At 48.2% G+C, this 20,370-nt stretch overlaps 2 protein-coding genes across 7 annotated transcripts in view; both read right to left on the reverse strand.

Moving 5' to 3' along the window:
- The window catches only part of CCDC13 (coiled-coil domain containing 13), a 28,217-nt gene extending 16,103 nt beyond the window's left edge, over positions 1–12,114 (reverse strand). For 2 of the 3 annotated variants that reach the window (XM_061997006.1, XM_061997005.1), the window contains exons 1-7: positions 12,066–12,114; positions 11,078–11,206; positions 10,760–10,977; positions 6,510–6,658; positions 3,548–3,690; positions 787–876; positions 410–526 (exon numbers count right to left, since the gene is read on the reverse strand). In XM_061997006.1, coding sequence (XP_061852990.1) covers positions 410–526; positions 787–876; positions 3,548–3,690; positions 6,510–6,658; positions 10,760–10,959 — 699 coding nt within the window. In that variant the 5' untranslated portion in view covers positions 10,960–10,977; positions 11,078–11,206; positions 12,066–12,114. Of the gene's footprint in view, positions 1–409; positions 527–786; positions 877–3,547; positions 3,691–6,509; positions 6,659–8,226; positions 8,614–10,759; positions 10,978–11,077; positions 11,207–12,065 lie in introns of those variants that run through there. The other variant, XM_061997007.1, reaches the window with a different exon arrangement.
- Positions 12,115–12,941: 827 nt separating this feature from the next.
- HIGD1A (HIG1 hypoxia inducible domain family member 1A) lies at positions 12,942–19,058 on the reverse strand. 4 transcript variants are annotated; one of them, XM_061997010.1, is made up of 4 exons: positions 18,993–19,058; positions 17,071–17,178; positions 14,764–14,898; positions 12,942–13,717 (listed from the first exon to the last, which is right to left on the reverse strand). In XM_061997010.1, exons 2-4 carry the CDS (start codon positions 17,171–17,173, stop codon positions 13,668–13,670), a joined length of 288 nt encoding a protein of 95 aa, XP_061852994.1. In that variant the 5' UTR covers positions 17,174–17,178; positions 18,993–19,058; the 3' UTR covers positions 12,942–13,667. The 4 variants fall into 4 exon arrangements, with proteins under 4 accessions (XP_061852994.1, XP_061852992.1, XP_061852995.1 ...); XM_061997008.1 differs by having other exon boundaries at positions 18,964–19,035; XM_061997011.1 differs by lacking the exon at positions 18,993–19,058 and adding an exon at positions 18,935–18,968.
- Positions 19,059–20,370: the final 1,312 nt, after the last annotated feature.

The raw sequence follows: 20,370 nt of genomic DNA on the forward strand, positions 1-20,370 counted from the left end.
AACCCCAGGCCCCTTTCCCCCTGGGCAGTTTCCAGCCCTTCTGCCCCAGCCTGTGGCACTGCCTGGGTTTGCTGTTACCCAAGTGCAGGCTCCAGCCCTTGGACTTGTTCAACCTCATCCCATTGCCCTTGGCCCATGGCTTCAGCCTGGCCAGGGCCCTCTGAAGACCTTTCCTGCCCATTGTAGATCTTTGCCTGTATCTATTACAGTAACAGAAGTAGTGGTGGCAGAGCATGTAATTTGTGTGTCCACATGTAGATCTTTCCACTGGCTTTTCTCACTTACTTACAGTTCTCAGGAATACTTCACAGAGGTCAATCAAAGCTCAACAGAAAAGAAGCTTCTTGATTTCACAAGAACACACCCCTTGCACAGGATCCAAGTCACAGGCTGCACCCTGCAGCAGTACCTTTTGGGTCATCTTCAGCTCCTGTTTTGCAGACTGGAGTTGGTTACGATACTCCATCACTTTAAAGTTGGCTGCCGTTAATTTTTCTTGCAATGCTTTCACCTTTGGACTTTCATCCTTTGAAGAGAAGGATGCACTTGGTAAGATCAGAACCTTCAGGGGAAAACTGAAGTGATTAAGCTGCAGAGATCTGTCAGAATCACTGAGTCTTTTTCCTTCCCAGACCCTTGCCTAATTTTTGGAGTCATGGAGAAGGTGACCAGAGCAATCTGCTCACCAAACTAGTGATGGGGATACATCCCTGGCACAAGGACAGGACTGCACAATAGGAGAGAACTACCAGCTTCTCATTTCCCCTCTGCAATTACAACTCATACCAAGTTTTCTTCTACCATCTTCAGAGCTGATTGCTTGATTCCTGTATCACCACCACCAAGAGAATGGATTTTTTCTATGGCTCTTTGTAGCTGGAAAAAAACACACAATGCATGGTTATTACAGAACAAATACAGTGAAGCCCATGAAATATTAATGAACAAAAAAGTACAACAGCAGTTTTGATGCTCCTGGGTGTTTATCTACATTGGCAAAAGATTTCATTTTCCCTTGGTTCTTTTTTAAAGAGCCTCAGTAGGAAAGCTTTCTTCTTTTCCTCTGTTATTTTACTGTGGAAGAACTCCAGTGAAAATGTCTCTGGAGCTGCTGAGATCTGTTTTCAAGCATGGAGACTTCTGGGGGGTTTTATCACCCCAGGTTCCTAAAAACAAGTGTTTCTGTAGATAAATGCAAATCTAGCCCAGCACAGATCAGGATTGTCTCATCTGTTAGATTCTGGCTGTCACTTTACTCACTTTTAAAGAGAATCACAGGACTCTTCAGAAAAAGCACATGGCTCTACTCACCAGAGGGATTGCAAAGGAGAAATGGCTACCTAATGCTCTACAGCTGAAGTTTAGCAGTGCTGTTAAGGCTTTTTTCCTTCAGCTGTTAGCTCCAAGGTAGCATTTCTGCTGCCCATGAAGAATGTCTCCTCTTGCTTGCCACAGCAAAGGCAGGCAGCCATTTAGCCCCTCCTCCTCTCTATCATGTCCTGTGTTGAGGTTGTAAAAGCATCTCCCTGGATGGGAGTGCAGTGAATTTGGAGCTGGAAAGGCCAGGAAGTGTCACTTAAAGGGCTGAGATTTCAGTCTCTGAGGTGAGTGGAAAACCTTGATCATTAGTCTGCATAAAAGAAGCTCTAAGGAATAGCTTCTTCATTGAAGTGCTCTCTGGGGAAAGAGAGTGCAACACAGGGACAACTCTAATGTCACCCCATCTCTGCAAGGAAATCAATGGCTAAACCACCCCTCTAGCCAGTTCATAAACTCTTTTAGCCAGTGGACTGGGAATGAGAAATTTCAGCTAGTGTTGGCAGCTGCTAGGTCAAATCCTAAGGAATTTTCCTGCAAACATCCATTTGCAGCCTCTGTTTACACCTGTCACCATTTTCTGTGTGACTGCTCGATTGCTGGATGGCCACACCTTCCATTTTTGTTTGTGGGGACACAGCCAAGTTAAAACACTTCTGGTTTGCACATCTTTTCAGTTTTCATACAAGCAAAGAGCTAACAATCAGGTAGAGCAGGGCACACAGGAACTCCTCCAGCTCTCCATCTCTCTCCCAGAGAAGGAGACTCCACAGCCCATCTGGGCAGCCTGAGACTCAACCCACAAGTTACCATTTCCCTTGTTTTCTGTGTGGGTGTCTCTGTAAAGAATGAAGTCAGGGAGTACAATCAGGGGAGTCTGGTCTTCTGCTCATTCTCCATTACATCACATCAAATGGCTGGACTGATTGTGGACTGGGTTTTGTTGCCCATGCCCAGCTGACTTGTCCCTTTTGAGGCAGGCAGCCCCTTCAGCTGCTGCACCAGGACTGCCAGCCCTGTTATGTCTAACAGCCCTGCAGAGACACCTGAGGTCAAGTGGCATCTCAGATTGTACTTTCATGCTTACATGTTGGCACCTGAGTGGCACTCTAGTTGTCTTGGTTCTTCTACTCTGACCAGCAATTATTGTTTCTTGACAATTTCTGTTTGCATTGAGTTTGCTGTCCTCTCCTGAAATGGCTTTTCCTTAGGGTCAATAGCTGACAGCATGCTGTTTCAATAATGGTCATCACATTTCTGTAGTAGGAGATTATAATCAAGTTGATTCTTCTCCAAATTCATCATGTCTTCATCCCCTACCTGTGTGATTTTGTCCCTAGCTACACCCAATATTTCTTAGCCAGCCTGACAACTGTTTGACAAGACTCCTCTGACCAGAACACAGGAGTTCCTCAAAAACTTCATCTCCCATGTCATGATCTTTCAGGAAACTGAGGTACAATTCAGACACATGCATGAATCATGATCATAAGTCACTGTGAAGGATGGAGGCAAAATGCATTTGGCAGATAGCTTGATAAACATTATTGAAGCCATTTAAATGGCATCTCCTAAGGAAGGAAAGCATCCAAGATTTGGGTAAGGAAGAGCAGCAGTAGCCAATGAACAAAGTAAATATTGACATCAAGGCATCTGCAGTTTTCATGGCAGCAATCACCTGAGTAAAATTCCTCCTGTGAAAGGTTAGCACATATGAAAAAGTCACACTAAGCCAGAAAAAGGAATCTGCCTGAGTGATGATCTGCTGTCTTACATGACATATTTTGTTACTGTCTCAGTTCTGGAAATACTTATGCCAGAAGCCAGCTTTCCTGATGTGGATGAATAAAGCTGAGGAGAGCAGAGTACCAACTCATGACTGCTATTAATGAGGTGGGAATACAGGACATAATGGTATGAAATGAGCTCCTCCTTATGCAAAATATCACTGCTGGGAAAGCCTCTGTGCTTCAAATACAAGTGAACATTCCTAACTGGCATTTCATAAAACTTAGGGATAGCCTCTCCTAACTCTTCCTTCTGTAAAGGTGGAAACAGCTGAGGGCACACATGACTGCTATCATGGACACAAACTAGCAGAACTCAGAGCAAGCATGGTTGGAAGAGCAAATTCAAAATGAGAACAGGAATCAAACCCAATTTGCACAGCTCCTCCATCCCAAAGGCTGCATTCCTGCTTTAGCATGCAAAAAGAGAACAAGAAACTCACTTCTCTCTCCAGCTCTTTGACTCTGTTACTCAGTTGTTTCACTTTGGCTTTTTCACACTCAGCCTCAGCAGTTATCTCACGATTCTTTTTGGCTAGTTCAACAATTTTGGTAGCTGCAACATCTCCAGCTAAAACAGACGTCCCTGAAAAGTACACATGAGAGCAAAGGACAGATCTCAGAGGCAAGATTCAGAACAGATGATGCTTTTGTCCTCTGTCCAGTCCACAATGTACTTTTATTGTCTAATCCCTTTCTCTCAGAGCTGTGCCAGGCACTCAAATGAACAAGTGAGGGAAAGAAGGGTCAGAGATTCCAGCTGGATTGCTTGGTCCTTTAGAGGCAGCATCACATTGTGGCTGGCAGAGCCAGATTTCACACTTTAGCAACAGGCACATGTCAAAAGGCCACAACAGTGGTCACAGCAACTATAAATTACTACAAAGAAAGGGTGGAGGTGTTTTCTGCTTACCACTGGGAAGGCCAGTTATGCACAGGTATTTGAGGCATACTGTAGCAAAAGACAACACTCTGTTTTGCACTGGTTGTTTACTACTGCAGGAGTTGCTGAAACAGAGGTAAGAACCTTTCTAGATATCTGTCCTGAAAGGTCAAGCACAGTATTACAGTTGGGTCCTGGATAATGGCCAGGAAATGTCATCGTGCCTATTTATACATCCCTTGAGATTATGCATGGAGCCTTACTGTATTACTCTTTTAATTGCTCTTTTAAACAGATACTTCATTCACCTCCTCATCAGAGAGGGTTTGATTAGAGTCATAAATAAGGTAATGACCAAGGTCTGGCTCCTGTGCCACTTGGCTTTCATTGACATCACATAGGTGAAGGAAAGTTCTTGCATGAGTGCAAAAATCAATGTGACTGCATACAGTGTCCACAGAAACCTCCAGCTCAGCAGCAAATATGAACCTGCAATAACAAATCCTTGGTGGGAGATATGAAGATTAAACCTGGCTGTGGCCCTTCTTAACTCTTTCCTTGTCCTTCAGTGCTCTGAACTAATGACTTTTCTATTGACACCCATGAGGATTATACCCAAGAGCTGGGGTGAGCTGCAAGGATTCATAATTCATTCTAAAATGAATTCTGAGTCCCAAAACCCCCTAGAGACAGTAAAGGGGCTGTGAGGAATATGGGTAACAACAGAATATGAGCCCATGTCACTATTTAAAAACCCTGCAGAGAAAAGAATCATAGAATGGTAGGGATTGGAAGGGACCTTTAGAGATCATCTAGTCCAACCCCCTGCAGAAGCAGGGTCACCTAGATCAGGTCACATAGGAACATGTCCAGGTGGGTCTTGAAGCCCTCCAAGGAAGGAGCCTCCACAACCCCTCTGGGCAGCCTGTGCCAGGGCTCCCTCACCTGAACAGTGAAATAGCTTTTTCTTTTGTTTAAGTGGAACTTTTTGTGTTCCAGCTTCATCCCATCACCCCTTGTCCTGTTGCTGGCTACTATAGAAAAAAAAAGGATGTCCCAACCTCCTGACACCCAGCCTTTAGATATTGGTAAATGTTAATGAGATCTCCCCTCAATCTCCTCTTCTCCAGACTAAAAGAATACTTTTGTTATTTTCAACAGTATTTCCACTGTTGACACTCCTTTATCTGTGACTCCCCTCTGATCTAGAAGCTCCTTTCTCCTTAGTTTTCATACTAAATAATGCCTGCAAAGAATCCAAGTAAGGACTAAACTGACCCAAAGGCAGAGGCACGGGGCAAACTGCCACAAGCTGGCATGGGGGGCAGCCAAGGAAGCTGCAACAGCACATCAGGCTCCTGGTCCTGAGCCGGTAATAGCTTATCATCTCTCCTAAACACGAGCTATGGACAGTTTTAAGACATTAAGGTGGAATTTAGGTGTTCAGTTCTGCCAACTGCTGGCTTTCCCCTTCTCTGCTAGCCTGGTCATCGCTGTTGGCCTGAACAACAGTGGCACCCAGTGGAGGACGTGCAGCCTGCACTTTCAAGGGACTCCTGAGCCACCGGAGAAGCTGGACTCTGCATTGAGAGTCATCCAATAAGAGATGCATCCAGCATCGTGCATGTGCCCAATTCAAGCAAACAAAAGGACCCTGAATAAGGAATTTCTCACTACACAGCAGAAAAAGCTGCAACATTGCTCCTTGGAGTTAGCAGAAAGCTTTCCAAAACATTATTTCTATGAATCATCATTTTTTTGTGCCAGTAACAGCAAGATGGCAGATCTGTGGGGAGCAGATATCACTACATAGCCCAAAAGAGCACTGGCCTTTAAGGATTAAGGAACATACAGTTATTAGGAGCAATATTTTGCACCTTAGGTCTGACCTATCTGCCTACCAGAATTCATTTGGTCCTTTCAGTGGCTCTCTAAGATGAAGAGGAGTGGTAGTATTCATACTTTGGAGCTCCTGAAACTGCAGGAGAGGGAGAGGTATAGATTCTTAAGGTTATATGCTGTTCCTTCTATTAGTGTTATCACATCAAACCAGTGTGAGGAACCTCCCTCTGCAAACAAAGCAATGAGACTCCTTACATGGGAGAGACATCAAAGTTTAGTAAACTCTGAACATGCAAACCAGTGTGGGTTTAGACTCTTGCAAGTTTAGGTAGCAGCTCTTAGTGTTGACTAACCCTGGACCCAATCAAGTATTTTCAAGGTTCAGAGCCAAGAGGTTTCAGTGTTACTGCAAATTACTGTAAGCTCAACAGAGAACAAAGGTTTCTCAGTGAGAGCTGTATTTTGATCCTGCCAAAGAGAAGCTTATTACAGGAGTGGAAATGGAGGCACCCACCACATGACCAAAACACTCCTTTTCAGCATAAAGCAGGTAAAGAGATGTCACATGAGTATTTCACTGCCAGGAGCCCACAATGAATCTGTTATCCTACCTCTGTTGTCACCAAAAGCAAGCAAACACTGGAACTAACATGATGGGAATACAAAGTTCCTGTGTTTACCTGTCAGAGCCAATCTGTCCTCCTGGAATTTCTTCTGGAGTTGCTTCATTTCAAACTCTTTCTCTGCCACCAGTTTGTACAGTCTGCAGTTTTCATCTCGGACCTCTCGAAGCTGATCCTGGAGCTGCTCGTTCTCAACCTCAAGCAACCTGGGGAAAAGAATAAAGAAGTCAAAATGGCAAATGTCACTGCAATGTGCTTCAGATAGATGCTGCCAGAAATAAAACATTGAAATGACTGGATGAGCTGAGCTCAGCAGGAGTTTACTGAATTAAGGAGAATATTCTAAACCTCAGCTCAGCACACAAGCTTGTGATCTGATCTAGCCAGTTAACTTCTTTCTGCTTAGAAATATCTGCACTTCCTTGTGCTGTCAGGGGCAAAACATCACAGAGCAGGTGTATTTTCAGTGCCCTGGAGGTTACTGAATAGTCTCACCTCACTCAGTTTTACTTTTCTGGTTGTCCAGAGGAAAGCTGGCAGGCTCATCATTCAGCATCTGTGGTGCTTTCTGTACTTACTGAGGCTAACAGAAGCCAACAGAGCATCAGGTACAAAAAGCTGCTCCTGAGGTTCTTTCTCTAGAAGGGAATGCTTCCTAGCAAGTCACAAAACACCAGTTTCCTGCATCCTCATCTGATTTTCTTGGAACCTCACCAGTGTGGATTGGCATCAGTTTGTATTTTAATGTTGCTTTTTGGAGCTCATTTAGAAACAAAGAATATTGGAAAGGAAATAAAGAATAAAGGAGAGAATATTTCCTCCTATGAAGAGGAGAAAACAGCCTTGCTTCTCTATTCTTCAGTACATTTAGTAACATTTATGGGTTTCATCTCTCTAAGACATCCAGAGAATTGATATCTTTAATCTCTTTGCTGTCTCTACGTGAGGGTTCCTCCAAATGAAAAAAAACCCTAGAAGCTAAGGCCTCAGGGGTTTAATTCAGTTGTGGACACTGTAATCTGTTTGAGATGCCTCAGGATTATCTGAGCTACAGATGTGAGGCCAGCAGGCACATGGTATGGCTCTTGGGAAAACTTGTGGGGCCAAGTCAGAGAGTTGAAAGCATTTCAGAAAGCTCTACCTGAGTTTCAGGATGAGGTCCCACTCTTTACCAAGACAGGGGTAAAACACATGGGAAAGTCAAAAGGAGGTTTAATCAATGCTACCAGTGCTGCCACTAAGTCCAGACTACAACAGAAGTAAGCTATAGCTTGGATAAACACAAAGATTTGGATAAAGGCCAGTTGTTAACAGTACACACCTGTGGCTACAGACACATCCACAGCCAGAGCAGTCAGCTACCTCAATAGCCTACTCACCCAAGCCTTTTCTATCCAAAAGTTTCAGCAAGCTTTTGCCTCCAACTGGATTTTTAGGACTTACTGCACCCTCCATATGCACACATCAGAATAAATGACCCCTTAAAGCACTGCCAAAAGCAGCACAGTCAATTTATGAGAGGATTCACAATCCATAATTAAGAAATGCACTTCTGTTTCAGTGCTGCAAAGCAAAGGGAGATCAAAGGCAGCTGTTTACAAAGGAAAAGAAAGCAAGCATCAATCTGAGAGGAGAAAAGGGCAAACTCAGTTATTCCCACAGGTACCACTCACAGAAGTGAGCAACAAAACTGTGCAGATGTAATTAGAGACAGGTGGACTTTCAACAGGTAGGGAATTAACATGGAAAAAGGGTTCTGAGCTCTTTAACACACCTGATCAGCAATGCTTCCCTCAGAGACAGCTTCCAAGTCTTGCCAAACAAAAGCACTTACAGTAGGATGGGCAGAAGTCCCAGCTGCACAAAGCTGGAGTCTCCTCTGAGGCAATGCTCCATCCCATCCCACCCCAGAGCGACTCTGGATGTTACAAAGGTGGTAGCAGGTTCCATCCAAGTGGTTCAGCTATGGAAAGTCAGACAAAAGAAACAGGCTGCAGAAAGGCAACCCTTTTCACTCTGGTTCAGGGAAACAGAGCCACGGGGAGCTTATGAGCAGGACCTGTGACTGAACTTCAGGTGTGTGTCTTTTCCAGCTCTGTTACAGATTCTCCACGTTAGAATCACTTAAATACAGGAAATAGAGCAGAGAGGATAAAGTTACAGAAAGAACAAACCAGAGAGACAGAAATGTCAGCTAAACAAAATCTGGGAGCAGGATGGGAGGAAGGAAGAATGAACTCCCAAGGCTCAGAGGAAGGGAGACTTTGAGTGTGTTCCAAGCTCTGCTCTAAACAAGCCTGACATGGTGAAATCACTGCCACTGCAGCCCATATGGAGCCCTGTTATTCTGGAACAAGTTCCTAATGTGTTGTCATGGGAATGCTGCAAAGTACATCCTGGTGAATCCCTTCCAGAAGCAAATCCTGCCTGGATTTGGTACACTTAGAAGCACTTTTTTTGCTGAATGCAATGTACATAAGCAAAGGATGATCCAGATAAATCTGCTACACCTGTTATGTCATCTGGGGGCTCTTAACAGCCAGTGCCACTGAAAAGGGAGGTAAGTAATAGCTCTTGAATTACTCAGACCTAAACTACTGCACTGTAAATAGCAGAGAACTGCTGGGACTCTCCTGTTCTCTGCACCTCAGAGTATGCACACTGCACCAGGATGTGCTATGAGACTAAGCCCCTCTCCCCCACCAGACAAATCCACATCTCCACTGTGGGAACCAGTTTCCTTCTCCATGAAAACAAATAAAAATAGTGATATTCCCCCCCCCCCCCATATCTCAACAGTTATGTATTATCCAAACAAAATGTTGAAGGGAAGAGTACAGCTGCTAGAGGTCAGATCAGAAGCACAGCTTGGCAAATCAGACAGCCATGGTGAGGGGCCTGTGTGGGAAGAAGACAAATGTATGATGCAATGGTGAGAGCATCAGTCTCTAGGTTAATTCCCTGTTTCCACACAGACTTCCTTTGCAAGAAGAACAGTCCCTTCTCAGAAGCACCTGAAAGCTTCAGTGGTGCATTTGTGAGTTCCCTGCATCTAAACAGAAGCTTTGTTGCAGCTTATGAACTGAGGCATTTAAGGAAGCAATCTTCAGAAAGAAGCTGAGCAAGGAATTGCCTTGAGTAACACAGAGGGAAGACCAGCATTTAGGGCCAAATAAACCTTGGTTAGTGGCTTGATAAACTTTGGTAGAGGTGCCCTTCCCCACTCTAGATGTATGGTATATGCCTAACTGTGGCTTGCCATCCATCATCTGCTGGTTTTGGCAGAGCTGCCAGCTCCTCCTTCCTGCCCTTGTATCACTGTGCATCACCCCATCATGGTGCCAATAAAATACTCTCTGGGGCTAAAGCTTTACATTGGATCACTAGACCAGAGGTAAAAGTACCCTTGCCCCAGGAAGTGAATCCAGTTTCCAGCAAACAGCTGCAAGTGGGGAGCAGAAGCAGGAACTTCTTCAGCTGGCTTCACCACTAACACAGAGCAAATCCCTGAATGGCCAACACTGTATAACTGCAGACATGTTTGGGATGTGTCCAGCCTCAGTCCTGTTCTGGTTTGTAAAGAGACAGTACTGTGTCAGAAGGAAAGACTGACTACAACCTAGGAGGAAGAGAAATTATCTGAGCTGGGGTTTCAAATCTCTGCCTCAATAAATTGAATTCTACACAGCTGCAGATTGAGGGAGATCCACAGCAGAACATCCAGTGTCTTAGAAATTCAGCTACTACTCTAATGGGTGAGGAAAGATATAAACCCTTGTCCAGTAAGATTCAAATCCCTACCTTTTATCATCCTGTCAAGCACCTTAACCAGGAGGCAGCTATAAGACCCTTCTATGTCTGTCTTCTTCTAAGACAGCTTGTATCACAAACATAGCCTGGGGAACACTTTCTGTGCTGCAGGCCTTTGGGCCAAGTTTCTTTGGCCTTGTCTGTGTTTGGAATTATTCATGTAGGAAACCTATTTGATTACAAGGCTAGGCAGGAATCAACAAACAGTTCTGAGAAGGTTAGTGATCCTGAATGACTGGATTTCATCAGGTAGTACCTGGCTGTCCCCAACCCTTAACCTTTCTGTCCTGCCCCTCTTCATTTGTGAAACTCTGGTAATAAAGAGCCCATCACAATGCTCTGAGGACAAACATGTTAGGGACAGCAAGAGTCTTCTCAGGATAATGAAAGCCCAACACATGAAGACAGAAAGCGCCCAGGCAACTTGAGTTTCCCAAGATCCTGTGCAAAACACACTTCTGTGACTTCCTGAGGGAACGGTGCTGCTACACCTTTACCTTTTGCTGCCATCTTCAGTTACTGCTTGTCCTGTTTCAAACAGTTTTAGATCACTCAGGATTCCGAAAGCCTCCTTTGTGTTGCCATTGTCACCTTTCTGACTGTTCTCTTTCTTCCTTTCCATCAGACTTTGCAGCCTCCTTTGCTGTTGTTCTTCGTAGGCCTTAAACTGGCTTTGAAAGTCTCCAGTCACGTTCATCCCTGACTCCAGTGTTTACTAAAATCATAACAAGAAGAAAATCAAAAGCGACAGAGATCAACATTGCTTTGAAAAACATCCTCTCCCAGCAGCTGCTCTGCATTTTTTCCTCACCAACCTCTGCAGTGTCTCTCTGCCACCTCCTCCTCTCAGCCAATGTTCTCTTCAGTCTTGCTGCCTTGCCTCGAGTGCCTTTTCCCATAAACAGCTTTCAGTCCTCAAAACAATTCTTACTGTCTTTTTCACTCTAGCATTTAAAAAGTCATGTTTTAAAACGGGATCTGTTTAAATGAAACATTTTTACAGAGGAGCAAGTCGGGGTCAAATCCAAGCAAATGTGGCAACCACGTCATACTGCCTAAAAGGAACATAGCCCGTTTGCAACCATCCAGCCTTCCCATGGTTGAAGGAAATGCGCAGATCACCCCATTTTTGGGTTAACGTGGGCCTGACAGAGGATGAAAGATCTCTGTTTATCCTAATGCTCCCTTTGGGCACTAGACACCTAGAGTGTGGCTTATGTCTTTCCCCCAGATTTCTAAGCATTAAGTGATACTGTTAGAGCAGTAATATTGCCAGCCATTAAAATGCCTGGAGCTTCACTTTAGATGACGAAAGGCGACCAGTTTTCTGATGTATTCCAGCCCCCTCTCCTTCTGTTTGACATTTACTGTAGGCAAAAAATCTGGGGCATCTTTGGTCTAGGAAAAAAGAATCAATAAAAGCTTTCAAAGGCAGGCTCTCCACTGAGTAATTAACACGGGCGTTTTCTCACACTCAGGCAACAACGATAGTGACAAAGGTGATGCCAAAACGCCCCTGTGTGCCTGTATGTACGGTACGGGCAGAGATGCAGGTGAAGCCTCCACAGCCGTGAGCAAGGTGCATTAAAGACTGCCAAGTGCAAAGGGCAGAGTGCTTTGCCCCTGCCTAGTGCGTATGGCCTGGGAACAACCTTTAGCCCTCCAGCCTACCTGGGCACCGACTCCAAAGCCGGCGCTGGGGGACCTGCCACAGAGCAGCTGTGCGGAGGCAGCGGCTTCCCTCTCTTCCCCGCCCAACGCCCGCGCTGCCTCTCCCCGAGCCTCACTCACTCCCCTGCCTACCGAAACCGCCTTCCCCGGCGCCGGGAGCAGCGGGCGGGTCCCGGCCGCCCGGCTCGGCAGCGCAGGGCCAGGAGCGCAGCGCCCGGCCGCCGCAGCACGCGGTTCCCATGGCAACGGGGGCACGGCCGCGCACGCGCGCCGCTCCCCTCAGCCCGCCGCCATGACGCTTCCCCTCGGCCGCCCTTCCTTCGCCAGCGACGGGCCGCCTCTTCCCGCAGAAAGCCCGGCCCGTTCGGGTTACGGGGGTGACGGGAACCCAGCCCCTCCTCATCCCGGCCCGCCCCGGGGAGGAGGAGGGCTGTGACAGCAAGCGGCTGTGCGCCATGGAGGGGAGTCGCCTTGCAGGCTCCGCAGCCCCACCCCCGCGAAGGAGAGCCAAGGACACAGGATGGTGCCGCCTGGGAACGTGGTTTTCTGAAGCGTTGCACCCGTCCAAGCGTTTCTCACTCATAAGCTCCCCCCATCCCTCCGCAGGAAGCTGCAAGCACGGGGGTCACCCCCCAGTATCCTCCAACAAAACCATAGCCAAACACTTTCCATTCCCAGTGTTCACACGTTTATTCATGTTTCATTCTCCACCGTCTGAGGTGCAGTGTGTACCTTGTGCTACTTGTTACAGAGACACCTCCCACTGTCCCCACGGAATGTCAGCTCATAAGGAGAAAAATGAGCGTTTTTTTCCTTACAAATTGGCTTTATTAGCACATTTATTGTCACCTCTGATGGAGATACACGGGGTTCGAGTGTGAAAACAACCATTGGCAATTTACAGAGAAAGGTTTTAACACCTCAAAAGATGACGGAGGCTTTTCACATTTACACGTTTGTAAGTTCCTGTGGGGAGTGATACTGCAGGAATCAGATCACTAGAAAGCATCAGAACACCAAATCAAGGTTTATTTGTTTGCAGTATGTAGCTTAAATGTTACATTTAAGTGTTATTTAGAAGAACACTGTAAATAAAGTTACAAAAAATAGTAATTCAAGTGTGAAAATCTGTATTAAAAATAGGGAGCCTGTGTCTTCGTTAACAGTCAATAAATATAACATTTCAATAGCTGCAACATACCAAATACTTATGCCTTAAATAAAATATAGATGTTGATATCTCTCCCAATAGTTTAGAAGTTATTTAGTGCTACGGGAAGCGTCTAAATTACAAAGCTGGAGGCTGACAAACATATAGGACAGAAAAAGGCAGCAGAGCGTTCACAACACTATCACACAGACACGGCCTCCACGTTCTGCCCGAGCCCCAGCAGAAGCTAGTTCAGGCTTTGTGGTCTTGGACAAGGGTAGCAAAAAAGCACGAGTCATCAATTTTAGGACTTAATTTACAATCAAAGGGGAAAATAAAGGGATTGTACTCTACTATATCCCCTAAAAACTGGGATATGGTAGCGCCAATCAGAAAAGAAACAGGCCCTGATGCTCGCTCCCCAATGCACAGGCTGACAGCTTCAAGACAGCGTAGCATACAAAACAATAAATGTAGGACAACTCTCTCTTATTCTTTCCCCCCCTTCAAGAACCCCTCCATATGAGGTTTGTAGCTGCAGTACACAGGTCACCACTAGGACACAGGTTTCAGACGTCTTTCCATTACTCCTTGGGCTTCCACATGTAGTCCCGAAACATGGAGTACAGCACACCTACAGGACAAAAACACCAGTGCAGTTAGAGAGCTGGGTTAAACTGGAAACGAGGAGCTTCAAGGTCTGAACGGTAAGAGAGACTGTCAGCAACAGAAATAATGTTTCTCTTCCTCTTTTCCTGTTTATGGGTTTTTTTCTAATAGCAGTGAAGAACATCACAGGATTCTTCATGCACGGAGAAAGTGCATGGGAAAATATACATGAAAATGCAGATCCCAAGCCAATTCCAGTTTGCTTTGCAGCCAAAGCTAAGCTTTTCAGTTGGACCTTCTGAGAATACAGTATAGGCAGTGTGTCTTGGTATATACATTTACACAGACACAGCTGCAAAGGGATGTACAAATTACTATGTGTGTTCAGGGACATGACTACAGTCCTAAAAAAAGGACAGAAAATATGGAATCATAGAATTGTTTGGGTTGGAAAAGACCTTGAAGATCATTGAGTTCAGCCATTAACCCAGCACCGCTATCCACCACTTAACTATGTGACTCCATCCAAGGATGGGGACTCCATCCAAGGATGGGGACTCCATCCAAGGATGGGGACTCCATCCTGGAGCCAGGGCTTAACAATCCTTTTCAGGAAGAAGTTTTTCTTAACCTCTAATCTAAACCTGCCCCAGCACAATCTGAGGCTCTTGTCTTGTTGCTTGTAGCTTGGGAGCGGGGCCCAACCCCTCTCCAGCCACAACCTCTTGGTCAGGGAGTTGCTATGAGCAAGAAGGCCTTCCCTCAGGCTCCTCTTCTCCAGGCTGAACATTCCCATTCCCTCAGCCTCTCCCCAGCACCCTTGTGCTCCAGCCTCTTCCCCAGCTCCATCCCTGCTCCCAGTCCCTCAGTGTCCCTCTGGCACTGAGGGGCCCAACACTGTCAACATCACGTTACACCAGAAAGGCTGAGCAAACACCAGTAACGACCATGAACATCCTGAACTCTAACAGCCTGGACACTTCCACGCTGAGGATATTTCACATGCACTGTATTATCCACTAGAAGAGATGGGAGAGGTTCCCCACTGCCAGCCTCCTGCTGGGTACATACCGCACGTTATCGCTCCCACGACGAAGCCCTGGGCTGCCACACGCATGTGAATCAGGTGAAGTGACATCTTCATGTTGCCTCTGTGCTTCAGTCTGTACAATCCATAGCCAACCACCATGGCAAAGCCAGCCATCCCTACAAGGCAAGGACAGTATCCTCCTGAGTCGAGATCCAGCCTGCTGAGATGTGTGAAGTGACCCACTTAAACAAGATCTCCTGGGAATAATCATGTTTTGGTCTAGTCATGCTGGTTTTGGATAGGTTGCGAGTCCTGGCCTGCCTACAGTGCTCACTCAAGTGCCATCTCAGTCAATGCATAAATCAGTGCAGAGAACAGCAAGAGATTTCATGGAATCTTTGAGGCTGGGAAAGACCGTTAAGATGATTGAATCCAATCATTCCCCCAGCACTGCCACAGCCACCACTAACCCACAGCCCTCAGCCCCATGGCTTTGGGATCCCCCCAGAGACAGCGAGTCCATCACTGCCTTGGCCAGCCTGTGCCAGGGCATGACAATCCTCTTGGGGATCTAAACTTCCCCTGCCACAACTTGAAGGTGTTTCCTCTTGTCCTGTTACTTGTAGCTTGGGAGCAGAGACTGACTACCCACCCTCTCTGCAACCTCCTGTTGGAGATGCAGAGAGCAAGGTCTCCTCTCAGGCTCCTCCAGGCTGAACACTCCCATTCCCTCAGCCCCTTCCCCAGCCCCTCAGTGTCCCTCTGTCAGTGAGGGGCCCAACACTGAGCACAGCCCTTGAGCTGCAGCCTCCCCAGGGCCCAGCACAGGGGAAGAATTCCACTAGTGTTAAAATGCCACAGCTGTAGCTCAAGGTGTCACAAGTTTCTTGGCTGTTTTTCAGAAAGCAGGAGCGCTGCTTGCACCCTCTTTCCTAGACAGAAGCTCACACCCAAGAACACTGCCTGGCTGCAGCTCAGACCCTCGGTGCCTGGAAGCACCCTGACATACCCACTGGCCTCCTGAGGTTGCTATTTTGGGTGTTGTCACGTTTTCCTGGCTTTCACTGGGACAGGACAAGCCATATGTTACCTGTCCTGTTGGGCAGAGGTTCAGCAAGGTCTCTTTCACAGGGATGGAGTTTGTTTTCAGTCTTTCAACAGACCAAATACACTGTTGACTGTGCCAACTCCAGCCTTGAGGTTCTCATAAAATATGGAGCAGCAATCCACAAAATTTCCCAGTTCCCTCCACCTGATTCCACATTTGGGGTGATTATTTACATAGTTCCAAGGAAGCTGCCAAGTTTTAAGTGCTGCATATTATTTTACTGCTGAGCCCAGACAGTATGTCTCCCTGGAGAATTACCAGTCCCACTTGTGAAGCAGAAAACTCTTACTTCACTAGCAGTAGCTTCATTAAATACCAATTAAGAGTTTTAGGGCCTTCCAATTAGCTCCCACATAGGTTAGAGAATGACAGAATAGCAGGGGTTGGAAGGGACCTCTAAAGATCACATAAGTCCAAGCCCTCTGCTAAAGCAGTTCCACCTAGATCAGGTGGCAAAGGTTGAAGGTAAATTCTGCCAATCTGCTGGGAGGACCCAAATTTGCAGAGTTCACAGTACGCCTCAGCAAGCTGGAGAACAAAGTCCTGTGACCACAGAAGCCAGTGACGGATGTCTGTTGGCAAATGCCCGGAACAGTTCACCCCAAGTGACCCAAACGCTCTCTATTTAAGGTGGCTGCAAATCAAAACCAGTCTTGTGTCAGAGGCAGTTTCTGCTGGGAGGAAGGCTCTCAGGGTAAAAAAACAACTGATCCTTCTCTTGGAGGCTTTTTCAGCAGTTCAGCAGGGAGCCTGAGACTTTTAATAACATCCTCACACTGGGGTACCACAAGACCTACTAACTAAACACATTGTAAACTACGAGATGGCAGCAGAGTGAAACGTTCAGCAGTCGGGCTGTATTTCAGTTTTGTTCACTTGAAAGTCATTTTGTAGTGATCCCAGAGTCTCCTGTACTCCAGAAGAGCTGTGAAACACAGCCCTTGCCACCTAAGAGGACCACCCAAATGCGTTTTTGAAGCTCACATAAACAATGTTTCAAGGCTTTGGGGTGGTTTTCTGTGGTAATTTTAGGTTCTGATATTTCTGCTTCAGATAACAGGCCTCATTGATTTCCCTGTTTCTTGTAGAACAAACACCACTTCAGGCAGAAAGCTTACCTGAGGAAGTAATTAGCAAGTAATTTCCTGTTTGCAGGAAAGCAAGTGAGCAGTGACAGTGTTTGCCATACCAATGCCCCACAAAGGTCAATATAACCCCTTTTCTCCATCTTTACACTTACCAATTGGTACAAATGGTGTCTCTTTAAATTTCCTTAACAGCTTTGATGTCTGGCTGGTTTCAGTCTCATACTCAGAGAAAATGGATTCCTGATCTGATGACATGGTGGCTGTGAAGACAAAGTGAAAATCCCTTGCATGTTCCACCAGTCACAAAGGTCCATGTAGTGAGGTGCAAGCACAGGAGCTAAACTAGAGCTGATGAGCTACATACACATGATTTAATTCACGTGAAGCCTTGAGAAGCAAGATGGTTTACACACTAGAACAGGTAAGGATGGGACAAAAAAAAGGTAGCAAAGCAACAAATTTCTGCCATGCATTTTCACACCGTTACAGATCCCTGCAGCCCCAGCTACGCTCACTGAAAGTTTTGGTTACTGCCTGCATATCCTTTTAGGACTTTCCATCCTTCAGCACACTGCTTTGCTTTCACAAGGCTATTCCTTACTAGCAGCTCTGACCTCAGAGAAGTTCATTCTTCCTCTTTCACTGACTGCCAAGAAGAGCAACTGAAGCCCTCAAGGTGGAAAGCACAAGTCACTGTGGAAGGTCAGCCCTACCTAGCAGCTCAGCAGTCCCTACTACGGCCTATCTCACCTCATTCACCACTTTAACCTTGTTTCAAAGTCCTGCTGGAGAACACTAAAATGTAAAATGGCAGCTGCTGAGGAGCTGGAGCAAGTCTCAAAGCCTTTGATGAGCACAGACTCCTGTGGGGATGCATCAGTATCACGAGGGCCGTTTCCATTGCAGCACAGGTGACTTTTCTCACTTGTCCCCAAGGGAAAACAAAACCAACCAGCCACAGCCATCAGAAAAGCTCTGCTCACTGAGTCATTGTCACCAAACCAGGGAGACCATCCACCAAAACCTGCCAGCTTGTAATGCCGTCCCCACCACAGATTACAGCAAGACTTGTTGCTTCTTCAGTGTCTGACACAAGCATCATTCTTCAATTAGTGTCTATTCCTGCAAGCACAATTAGCAGGGAACATCACCAAGGTCTGTTCTAGAAACATCTCTGCCGGTATTGTTCCATCAACACACTCAGCACAAAAATACAGCTCAGCCTCACAGGGAAATACCCCAAGCTCTTAATTTCCAACAGGAATTTAATATGAGCATGTGCTAGTGAACACATGCTAAAGGTATATTCCAAATTTCCCTGGTTCTGCAGCATTTTAGGCACCTCTGTGTCAGCAGAATGACTGGATTTCACACTAAACACACAAATCATTTCTGCCACAGGCCAAAGGATTTGGTCTCTCTGTACCTGCTGCAACTACTCCTATTTGCTAAATGTAAGCTGTATATTAGCCTGACTCATTCGGAGAGGGAAACATGAGAGCACTCATTGCTCAAGAGAGGTGGACACAGCCAGAGGTAAGATTTATACAAAAGGATATCGAGAAGTGAATTCATTTGTCCACCACAAAAGGTTTCCATGACCTTCAGGTCATGCAGAGGCCGGGGTGGGTGTGGGTGAAACACACAGTTGAGCTGCCCTGACCTTGCCAGCATCCGCTCCCGTGTGGCCACCCACGTGAAACGGCTCTGACATGGGTGGAGGAAGAAAGCTGGGAAAGGAACAGGTCTCAGCACCCCTTCCAGCAAGGAGGCGGCCCTGGGCGCCACCAGGCTGCCATCCCCTTACCCAGACCCATGTGGGGCCCCCGCCCTACTCCAACCCCAAGCCCCTGCACCCCACACCAGGCCTCTGCTCAAGAACTTCCACCCAAGGCTTCTATCTGTACATCTGCCCGAGTTGCCGCCTCCTCCTCGCCCGGGATCTCCCTCCACCTGCGCTCTGGACTCAGCGCTCGGGGTCCCGCACCGCGCTCGCCCCGAGGCCCGAGCCCTCACCGCGCTCCCCCCGAGGCCCGAGCCCTCACCGCGCTCCCCCCGAGGCCCGAGCCCTCACCGCGCCGCCTCAGCCCCGCTCGCGTCGCTGCTCCGACACCGGCCGGCGTCTGGCGCGCTGGCCCCGCCCCCCCGCCTCTTATTGGCCGCGTTCGCCCCTCCCCCAGCCCTTGGCCGAGAACCACAACTCCCGGCGTGCCGTGCGGCAGCCCGTCCGACGCCAGCCAATCCAGAGCGCGGCCGCGGACGTCACGTCCTTGGGGGGGCGGAGACACGGGGCGGGCTCTGACGTCACCGCGGGGGGGGCGCTGCATTGCGGCGGGGCCGAGTCACTCAGGAGCCTCCGCAGGCAGTAGGGGGCGCTGTGAGGTGGGGCCATGGGCAGCCCCTGCCCTGAGTCCCTGCCCACCTCTGCCCTCAGTCTCTGCCCTCAGCTCCTGCCCTCAGCCCCTGCCCTGAGTCCCTGTCCACCTCTGCCCTCAGCTCCTGCCCTGAGTCCCTGCCCACCTCTGCCCTCAGTCTCTGCCCTCAGCTCCTGCCCTCAGCCCCTGCCCTGAGTCCCTGTCCACCTCTGCCCTCAGCTCCTGCCCTGAGTCCCTGCCCACCTCTGCCCTCAGTCTCTGCCCTCAGCTCCTGCCCTCAGCCCCTGCCCTGAGTCCCTGTCCACCTCTGCCCTCAGTCTCTGCCCTCAGCTCCTGCCCTCAGCCCCTGCCCTGAGTCCCTGTCCACCTCTGCCCTCAGCTCCTGCCCTGAGTCCCTGCCCACCTCTGCCCTCAGTCTCTGCCCTCAGCTCCTGCCCTCAGCCCCTGCCCTGAGTCCCTGTCCACCTCTGCCCTCAGCTCCTGCCCTGAGTCCCTGCCCACCTCTGCCCTCAGTCTCTGCCCTCAGCTCCTGCCCTCAGCCCCTGCCCTGAGTCCCTGTCCACCTCTGCCCTCAGCTCCTGCCCTGAGTCCCTGCCCACCTCTGCCCTCAGTCTCTGCCCTCAGCTCCTGCCCTCAGCCCCTGCCCTGAGTCCCTGTCCACCTCTGCCCTCAGCTCCTGCCCTGAGTCCCTGCCCACCTCTGCCCTCAGTCTCTGCCTTCAGCCCCTGCCCACCTCTGCCCTCAGTCTCTGCCTTCAGCTCCTGCCCTCAGCCCCTGCCCTGAGTCCCTGCCCACCTCTGCCCTCAGCCCCTGCCCTCAGCCCCTGCCCACCTCTGCCCTCAGCTCCTGCCTTCAGCTCCTGCCTTCAGCCCCTGCCCTGAGTCCCTGCCCACATCTGCCCTCAGTCTCTGCCTTCAGCTCCTGCCCTCAGCTCCTGCCCACCTCTGCCCTCAGTCTCTGCCTTCAGCTCCTGCCCTCAGCTCCTGCCCACCTCTGCCCTCAGTCTCTGCCTTCAGCCCCTGCCCTCAGCCCCTGCCCTGAGTCCCTGCCCACCTCTGCCCTCAGTCTCTGTCCTCA

This window comes from Colius striatus, chromosome 5 (assembly GCF_028858725.1).
Source record: "Colius striatus isolate bColStr4 chromosome 5, bColStr4.1.hap1, whole genome shotgun sequence".
In the NCBI taxonomy this organism is placed as follows: Eukaryota; Metazoa; Chordata; class Aves; order Coliiformes; family Coliidae; genus Colius; species Colius striatus.